The sequence below is a fragment of the Chelonoidis abingdonii genome, chromosome 8 (assembly GCF_003597395.2).
Source record: "Chelonoidis abingdonii isolate Lonesome George chromosome 8, CheloAbing_2.0, whole genome shotgun sequence".
NCBI classification, from domain to species: Eukaryota; Metazoa; Chordata; order Testudines; family Testudinidae; genus Chelonoidis; species Chelonoidis abingdonii.
The window spans coordinates 35753937-35764141 of NC_133776.1; the positions used below are offsets into that span (position 1 = coordinate 35753937).

Below are 10205 nucleotides of genomic sequence, written 5' to 3' on the forward strand. Positions count from 1 at the left end.
CAAACAGAACATTTTGTTTTAATAATTAGGTCAGATCCTGCATTCCTCACCCACCATAAATCAAGGTGGCCTTCAGTGACATGTTTAATTCTGATACATACACAACCCCAAAATAAAAAGTCCTGCTGGATTTCATCTCTGTTTTCTCTGCATAAGGCCACAATTCAGGAAAGCTTCTCTATCCAGGAAGGGCATTTAAGCACGTTTAAAGCAAAGCATGTGCTGAAGTGGCTTTACAGAATGAAGCTCTAAATTACAAATTAATTACCTTCTCTATATTGGTTACTTCCCTTAAGCAAAAGCCCCAGGTTGCTGCCCCTGAAGTTAGCGCTTCCATTGCCGTCAGTGGCAAAGGTACCCAGGCCACCACCAATTCCTTTCCACTGCATATACCAGTAACTTTGCCTATGACAAAAATGTCGGGTTTCTGCAAGAAATTAGTTGAAAGGCCAGGGCTTACAACGGCGGGGTCGGATCGCAAAGGCTCGCAGACCGGGCCAAGAGAAAACAATATCCAGCGGGGCTGCTGAGTGGCGCACTTGCAACACGGTTTTAACCAGATTTCTGACCCTAGATTCCGACAGCGGCTGTTAGACAGTCACCTCCCCCCGTCACTTTTTTTCAGATCACTCTGAGCGCTGCTTCAGCACAAACAACAGCTACAACCAAGGGCTGGCTGCTTTTTCGCTTGCAAAAAATAAGCCACAGCGAAATCACCGGCACCTTCTCTGTCACTTCTGGCCCTCCGCACCCCCATCATTAGAACACGTGCACAGACGGGGCCAGCCACTGACTGGGCTGGGTGGGTGAAATATCGCCCCCAGCATCACCTCCAGCCCGCACACAGCAGGTCACAGCCCAGCGCCAGGGACAGGTTCCCCCGCGCGCCCCGACCCTCACCTTGGCGGCGGCGAAGCCGTCCGGCCCGCGCAGGCTGCCGAGCAGGGCGAAGAGCAGCAGCCGCAGGCAGCCCCCGCGGGTCATTTCAGCACCAGCGCGCCCAGCCAGGCCGTCCCGCGTCCAGCAGCGGCCGCTCCGGGGCCGGGGTCTCTCGGGAGAGCCGAGGCGGAGCCGGCGAGCCCCCCTGGTCGAAGGGGGCAGTGGCTGCAGCTGCGAGGCGCCGCGGAGGGAGGCCGGGCAGGGCGGGGAGCCAGTGAGGGGTTGGGCGCCCCCGCGGCGCCGGGGGCAGACGAGCCAAGCGAAGGGGCGGGGGCACAGGCTAGCGGGTATCTCTGGCGTCTTTCCCGCAGCAGTGACTCTGCCTCCACCTGGAGTCCCTCCGCAGCAGCCCTGCCAGCAGGCCCGGGAGAGCTGCCCCTCCGCATCCGCGCCATGCCCAGCGCAGGGCTTCGTCTAAACGCTGCTACCTGGTGGGTACCGTAGCACACAGGGCGTGGCGCCGCCGCTGGTGCTGCTGCTCGGGGTTCGCTGGGACCAAGCCCTGAGTGGCTTCTTATCAGCCTCAGTGCGCCTTGCTGCGTGCTAAACGGCACAGTGTGTGAGGGGACAGCGGGGTGGGAGGCAATATCGTGTATGGAGCAGCTTTTCTGGTACCCCACGGAGATCTCGCCTTCAGGCTGAGGACCAATAGCAGCATTTGGGAACATTAATGGTCATGCTTTGATTTGAGTGATAAGGAAGAGCTGAATGCCAGTAGTTTTGGCAGTGGTCATCACTGTGGTTTAATTACCTGATAACTTCACCTCGCTTAACCATTTACTTGTTTCTAATGCAGCCAATGGCAGTATAGCTTGTCCTTTCCTGTGCTCACTATTCCTTTAATTCTTTCCACAAAATTTTTGGTTATATACACAATCTGTGTAGTACTCGTGCATAGCTACTCCCAAGCATAAAGGCTTGAAAGATCTGGGCCATATTGTGTATTGTAGTTGTTGGTCAAGAACTTTTCCTTCCAATTTTACTTAACTTTTGATTTGTGCAGGTCCAAGTCATTAAGGGCTGGGGCTGTAACTTTACAATTCAGCTCCAGCAAGGCCCAGCATGTAGCCCTGCTGCCTCAGGAGCAGGGCAGGAACCAGATTGTTAGTGCGTGCCAATCTGGCCCCTGCTGCTTTCTTGTTCTGGGGGAAACTAAATTGCTCTAGGTGTCTTGATGGTGTAATATCGCACTGCACAGGTGCCATTGTGCTAGATGGTGCATTGTGGGGGCAGATGCAAGGCTCTCCCTATTCCCTCCCTTCTTGCTCACCTAAGCATGATGGGGAGTAGCAGTGGGGGTGGTGGCAGCTGCTCTACTCCCATTCTAACTTTGGAGATGGGGGGGTGCATTGAACTCCTTACCTGCCCCTGTAGACAGGTAGCCAGGGTCACTGCTGAGCCTAAACTGATGAAATTACACAGTACAGTGGCAATTACCTGATGGCATGTAACCCATTAGATATATTCCTTTTCAGTTGATAGTCATTTCAAACCTATCTGAATATTTAAACCTTTACCACTTTTTAGAGTGTGTGTTTTGTAGTGGGTTTGGTACTGAAGTTTTAAATTAATGTAGCCCTTTTCTTTCTACCAGGTGGCTAGTGACACTTTTTTCAGTGCAACAGATTTACGGGGTAAGTGATTTGGATGCTAATTTTAGACAATCAGTCAATGTTGCACACTTCAACCAGGTGGCATTCCCTACCAAGATGAATATAGCTATTTAGTAGTACAGAGCTGTATCTCTCCCCACATCCAAGCTGTGGCCAAATCCTATTACTTGTCCCTCCACATTATTTCTAAACTCCTCTCTTTCCTTTCAGGCCTGTGGTCAAGTTGCTTATCTATGCCATAACTATAGTAATCTTATGCTGTCCAGTATCATTAATACTGACCTTGGTGCCCCACGCCTGCCACATCCATCCAAACCTTGCTACCCAAATCATCCTTCTTACCTTTTGCTTCAAGTATCTCACCTGCCTTTTCTAATCACGTCAGTGGTCCCCCATCTTCCCTCTAATTTTTCCCATGCATGTGCAGAATTGATTTTGTTATGTGCACCAATATGGAGGTGACACGTGATGCGATGAGGGGTTTGGAGTGTGGGAGGGAGCTCAGGGCAGGGGGTTGGAGCACATGGGGGAAGAGGAGGCTCTGACTGGGGTGCAGGGTGTGGGAGAGGGCTGGGGCAGAGGTACAGTGGGGTGTAGGCTCTGGGCTGGGGCCAGAGATGAGGGGTTTGGGGTGAAGGCTGCCCCAGGGCTGCAGCAGGGAGAGAGGACTTCCCCCAGCCCTCTCTTACTACAGCAGCTCCGGAGCTGGGGGAAAGCATGTTTCCCCTGCCATCACAGCTCCGGAGCTGGGGTCAAGGGGAGGTGTGATGCCCTTGATAGGCTGCTTACGTTTGGAATGCACTTGATAGGCTGCTTACCTTTGGAATGCCCTTTCCTTTGGAATGCCCATCTGAATATTTTTGCCAACCCATGTACTTTACCTCGTTTGAATACCAACTAAAAACTCACTTTTGCCATGAAGCCATGAAACAAGGAAGATATGTAACCCCTCCAAAAAAAGAGCAGGACCCAAACTATCAAGGCATATATATGCCTTACTGAGTAATCATGGGATGACCCTGCTACTCCAGTCCTTCCTTTCACTTTTCATTTCCTGTCCTATTAAATATAGACTATATGGGTAACCCACTACAGCACAGTATCTACCTTTTTCCCTTTCTAGAAGCTGGTTCACATAAGTTAAAAGCTTATTACTTCTACTTGCTAGAAGAGTATTCCTTTAGCTCAAGTGATAGCTCAGGCTTTTAGTGCTGAAAGACTTGGGATCAGACCCTGTCCAGAACCAAATGTGGGGTTATTAAATATGCTTCCTGGGGAAAGGAACATGTCCACTATATTTTGAAGCGATTGGTACATTTTTAGGTACTAAAAGTAAAAAAAATTGTTTAAGGAAACAGTTTTTAATCTTTTTATCCCAAAGACAATAATATTTTGATAGAATCCTTATTTAGAGCAAATCTGAGAAGAGCTTACAAAAATATTTTATTGTAATTTGATCTAGATACTGAAAGCCAGAGAAAATTGAATGAATTAACTTGGTAGTTAGCAGAATGAATTCAAAATTGCCAAACCACAGTTAGTCATTACTATTAAGATATCAATATTAACAATTTGAGATACTACATTAGGATATTTTATGAAATAAGAGATAAAGAAACACTTAAGGCTACAAAGTGAAGCACTCAAAAGTTTGTAAATGTTAGAATTAAGATAGGCTTTGCAACCTTAATTCTGCCCCACATGCTTTATAATGTAGTCATACATTATCTCATACTTTTTTCCTCACAGCATTCCTCCCTTATGGAGTTAGAATCATAGAATATTAGGGTTGGAAGAGACCTCAGGAGGTTATCTAGTCCAATCCCCTGCTCAAAGCATGACCAACTAAATCATCCCAGCCAAGGCTTTGTCTCTTCAGGCCTTAAAAACCTGTAAGGATGGAGTTTCCACCACCTCCCTAGGTAACCCATTCCAGTGTTTTACCACCCTCCTAGTGAAATAGTGTTTCCTAATATCCAATCTAGACCTCCCCCACTGCTACGTGAGAACATTGCTTCTTGTTCTGTCATCTGCCATCACTGAGAATAGCCTAGCTCCATCCTCTTTGGAACCCCCCCTTCAGGTAGTTGAAGGCTGCTATCAAATCCCCCCTCACTCTTCTTTTCTGTAGACTAAATAACCCCAGTTCCCTGATCCTCTCCTTTTCAGTCATGTGCTCCAGCCCCCAAATCATTTTTGTTGCCCTCCACTAGACTTTGTCCAATTTGTTCACATCCCTTCTGTAGTCAGGGGACCAAACTGGATGCAGTACTACTCCAGTGTGGCCTCACCAGTGTCAAATAGGGGGGAATAATCACTTCCCTTGATCTGCTGGCAACACTCCTGCTAATACAGCCCAATATGCCGTTGGCCTTCTTGGCAATGAGGGCACACTGCTGACTCATATCCAGCTTCTTGTTCACTGTAATTCCCAGGTCCTTTTCTGCAGAACTGCTGCTTAGCCAGTCGGTCCCCAGCCTGTGATGGTGTGTGGGATTCTTTCTTCCTAAGTGCAGGACTCTGCACTTGTCCTTGTTGAACCTCATCAGATTTCATTTGGCCCAATCCTCCATTTGTCTAGATCACTCTGGACCCTGTCCCTACCCTCCAGTGTATCTACCTCTCCCCCAGCTTAGTGTCATCTGCAAGCTTGCTGAGGGTGCAATTAATCCCATCATCCAGATCGTCAATGAAGATGTTGAACAAAACTGGCCCCAGGACCAACCCCGGGGCACTCCGCTTGATACCGGCTGTCAACTAGACATTGAGTTATTGATGACTACCTGTTGAGCCTGACAGTCTAGCTGGCTTTTTAGCCACCTTATAGTCTATTCATCCAATCCATACTTCTTTAACTTGCTATAAAGAATACTCTTGGAGATCTTATCAAAAGCTTTGCTAAAGTCAAGATATATCATGTACCCTGCTTTCCCCATATCCACCAAGCTAGTTATCTCAGCATAGAAGGCAATCATGTTGGTCAGGCATGACCTGTCCTTGGTGAATCCATGTTGACTGTTCCTGATCACCTCCCTCTCCTCCAAGTGCTTTAAAATGGATTCCTTGAGGACCTACTCTATAATTTTGCCAGGGACTGAAGTGAGGCTGACTGGTCTGTAGTTCCCGAGTTTCTCTTTCTTTCCTTTTTAAATATGGGCACTATATTTTCCTTTTTCCAATTGTCCAGGACCTTCCCTGATCACAACAAATTTTCAAAGATAACGGCCAATGGCTCTGCAATCACCTCAGCCAACTCTCTTAGCTGCGTTGGATGCATTAGATCTGGACCCCATGGACTTGTGCACATCCAGCTTTTCTAAATAGTACTTAACGTGTTCTTTCAATGCTGAGGGCTGCTTACCTCCTCCTCATACTGTGTTGCCCAGTACTGGAAGCTGACTTTGTCTGGGAAGACCGAGGCAAAGAAAGCATTGAGTACTTCAGTTTTTTCCACATCATCTGATACTATGTTGCCTCCCTCATTCAGTAAGGGTCCCACATTTTCCCAGACCACCTTCTTCTTGTTGCTAACATATATGTAGAAACCCTTCTTGTTACCCTTCTTATCCCTTGCTAGCTGCAACTCCAGTTGTGCTTTGGCCTCCCTAATTAACCTCTACATGCTCTAACAATGTTTTCATACTCCTGCCTAGTCATCTGTCCAAATTTCTACTTTTTGAGTTTAAGCTCACCGAAGATTTCACTGTTAAGCCAAGCTGGTGCCTGCCATATTTGCTATTCTTTCTGCACATCAGGATGGTTTGTTCCTGCACATTCAGTAAGACTTCTTTAAGTTCACAGTACATACCTTGCTCAGTGAATGAGGCAGCAGTTCAATATTTCTTTTTAGCTTCATCCTCCAGTACATGCCTTCATTCATTATTTAGGCTGCAGTTCAGCAAGGTACTGAAGCAGGTGTAACTTCAAGTGTACAAATAGTCCCACTGAAGTCACTGGAACTAATGATGTGCTTATAGTTAGGTATATACTTCAGGTACCTTGTAGAGTTGGGGTCTTACTGCACATCATCCAAACCCCTCTGAGTAAGAATTTGTTAATTTATTCTTTACTATGGCATTCTTCTTTGTAGACTGAGTTCCTCAAATATTATTAAATTTTCATAATTCCTCTGAGAGATAGGGAAGTATTATTATTATTCCCATTTGTTATCCCCATTTTACAGATAGGCAACTGAGCCACAAAGATTAAGGCCCAACTTTGCAAAAGAGGACACTAATTTTGAGTGCCCAACTCAAAACATTTAAGGTCTGATCTTTTCTCCCCAGAGGTGCTGAGCATTCACACTTCCCATTTAGTTCAGTTGGATGTGAGTGCTCACACTAGGTATCCAGAAAATGAGAAACACCTAATTAGTGGCTACTTCCAAAATATTTACCCTACATTACATTGAAAGTATGTAGAGAGCCAGGGATGCAACCTAGTTCTCACATGTTCCCGTAAACCATCATTTCTCTTCCAGCATCCCCTACCACATAGCAGGAGGGATAACTCAGTGGTTTGAGCATTGGTCTGCTAAACTCAGGGTTGAGTTCAATCCTTGAGGGGACCATTTATGCATCTGGGGCAAAAATCTGTCTGGAGATGGGTCCTGCTTTGAACAGGGGGTTGGACTAGATGACCTCCTGAGGTTCCTTCCAACCCTGATATTCTAGGATACTCATTGATTTCAACAATGGGACTAAGTATAGAGTAAAGTACTTCTCAGCTGGGGTTAAGGTGGCAGAATCTAATCCTAGGTTACTAAATCTGCTGCTCCAGGTCTCCAAAGGAGTCAAAAATAACTGCAAAGATGTCACATTTTTCTAATATATATAAAATATTAGTAAGAAGGAAAATTTTAATAGTTTAAGTTGTTTAAATAAAGGAAATTTGTAGATATCCTGCTCATGATAGAGGTAACATTGAAAAAAGGTATCTTGTATAAAAAAAGGGTACCTGTGAGATGTCTGTAACTATTGGTGTAGTACACTCTCAATGTTCTAAAAGTCTGGTCACTACAGAAGGCAGCTGTCATTTTCTGAGGGCAGAAGTTGATAGAAAATGTTATAGAGAAGACACATACTGTTCTGTCACAGAGGCTTTACTTTTGTTCTTCTGTGTTTGTTATAAACTATGTATTGTGGCAAACTCAGGACAACTGGCTACCAGGAGAGGGGTAGTATTAGTCCCAGAAGGCTTAAAAGGCCTCTCCCTATCCATTGAGGGGGTATAGCCATGGAAGAATAAGGTTCAACTGGAATGGGGGTTACCAGGGAATTAATTAGTTTCAGCTGGCCCCAATTGCTGGAGACCTTTTTAAACCCTACCTGGCAGGAAAGCGGGAGTGGAAGTAGAAGTAGCAGTAGCAGTGGCTGCCAGCAAGTAGGGGCAGCTGAACTCTGAAACTCTTCTTGCAAGGCAGATTGCACTCTCCCCAGAAGGAGAGGAAAACAGAGCAAGGGGCTGACTGAGAAGGGATCAGCCAGACCCTGCGCGACTGGGAAGGGCTTTTACTTTGCCCAAGCCTATGTCTCCAACGCTGAGAAGGACTGAGCTTGCAGAGGAGAGGCAGGTACTTTGCCACAGTATGTTTTAAAATTTAAACATAATGAAAGGATTTAGTTGTTCTTTGACTTTGGAAAAATGTAACAATTAGAAAAGTGGTTCCCAAACTTGTTCTGCTGCTTGTGTGGGGAAAGCCCCTGGCGGGCCAGGCTCCATTGGCCTGGAGCTGGAAACCACGGCCACTGAGAGCTGCGATCGGCCCAGCCTGCAGACGTAGCAGGTAAACAAACTGGCCCGGCCTGCCAGGGGCTTTCCCTGCACAAGCGGTGGAACAAGTTTGGGAACCACTGAATTAGAACATTTTGTTTCAAGGGAAAAAAAATAAACAATGTTCAAAATTCAGGAAATTTGTATCTGCACCCACCTTTTATTTAATGAAGACAAGGGTGTTACAAGCTACAGATGAAAGCGCCTCTCTCGGTCCTTGACTTTTCTGCCCAGAAAGTAGTAAGGTCTGAGCCTGTCTTGGTGAACATGGACTTGAGCATGTGTAGAATGGAAGAGATAAAGCTGGATCATCTGAGTTCTAGCTGTTCGATGGGGACCTCTCAATTGTATCAGTATGGTAATGAAGTTAAACACTGAGCTTTCAGTATAGCATTTACAACACAAAATATCCTTATCACACCCAAGAATCTGGCTAAGTAATTACCTGTATTAGAATACTAAATCTTCTGCAGTGAAGTTTGAATAAATAGGAACTTAAACTTTAGCTATATGGTACTCATGATCTAACAGCTGCTAGTTACTAAGGTTTCAAAATAAAGACTGATTGTCTCCTTTAGAAAGGATGTCCCTAGAAATAGGAAAATGCTGGAACGTTGAAAATCTGGTTAATTTGAATAGAAGAAGGTGCAATGAGTGCTACTATAGAAGTACATATTTATGTAAGTTTTATCATTTTATATGCACAGATTGGCCATCTGCACTTAATATTCAGATGTACAAATGGTTATTTGTGTGCATAAATCTATTTAGGATTTTTGCCGGTACAGGGAATGTTTTCATTAGTTTTGCGGGTGCAACTGTTGTCTGTCCTTGAAAGGTTAATTTTCAGACATTCCACAATTCTGTCTATACATCTTTGTTTAAAGTTAAAAAGAACGGGACCAAATAGTCTTTATTCACAAAGGCTATTTCATATGAAAACCATAATCATTTATGACACTGTTAAGGTAAATTTCTTCCAACATCCATCCAGTAAATTAATCAGGTGACACTTTTCACAGTGGCTTACCAATATGGAAGAGAGAGACCATAAAATTCAGAGCCATTGGCATAATTGTTGTACCACACCTGGTTTGTTGTCATGACCATGACAACAACTGAAAAGGTGGGGTAAATCTGAAGTATTAAGATACTATTCTTATCTCATGAGAAAATGACCACAAAATAGGACACTAAATCTCTGTGAAGTTAATAAATTAGTGTTAGAGAAGCAATATTAAGACAGTTTTACTATGAGGCAGATTATGCTAATTTCTAATAAGTAGGGCTGTTGATTAATTGCAGTTAACTCATGCAATTAACTCTCATTAATTGCAATTTTAAAAAATTGCGATTAATTGCAGTTTTAATTGCACCGTTAAACAATAGAATATCAATTGAAATTTATTAAATATTTTGGATATTTTTCTGCATTTTTATACATTGATTTCAATTACACAGTATACAAAGTATACAGTGCTCATTTGTTTTTTTATTACAAATATTTGTATTGTAAAAATGGCAGACAAGAAATAGTATTTTTCAGTTCACTTCATACATGTATTGTAGTGCAATCTCTTTATGGTGAACTTACAAATGTAGATTTTTTTGTGTTACATAACTGCACTCAAAAACAAAACAATGTAAAACTTCAGAGCCTACAAGTTCACTCAGTCCTACTTCTTGTTCAGCCAATCATTAAGAAAAACAAGTTTGTTTACATTTGCAGAAGATAATGCTGCCTGCTTCTTATTTACATCACCTGAAACTGAGAACAGAATTCGCATGGCACTTTTTTAGCTGGCATTGCAAGTTATTTATGTGTCAGACGTGCTAAACATTTATATGCCCCTTCGTACTTCAGCCAACATTCCAGAGGAC

General features: G+C 44.3%; 1 protein-coding gene across 1 annotated transcript in view; it reads left to right on the forward strand.

The window, feature by feature from the left end:
• Nucleotides 1-1265: 1265 nt before the first annotated feature.
• The window catches only part of COL4A4 (collagen type IV alpha 4 chain), a gene marked incomplete at its 5' end in the record, with an annotated part of 129668 nt that continues 120728 nt past the window's right edge, over nucleotides 1266-10205 (forward strand). The window contains one exon of the mRNA XM_075068978.1: nucleotides 1266-1370. Coding sequence (XP_074925079.1) covers nucleotides 1266-1370 — 105 coding nt within the window. The remainder of the gene's footprint in view (nucleotides 1371-10205) is intronic.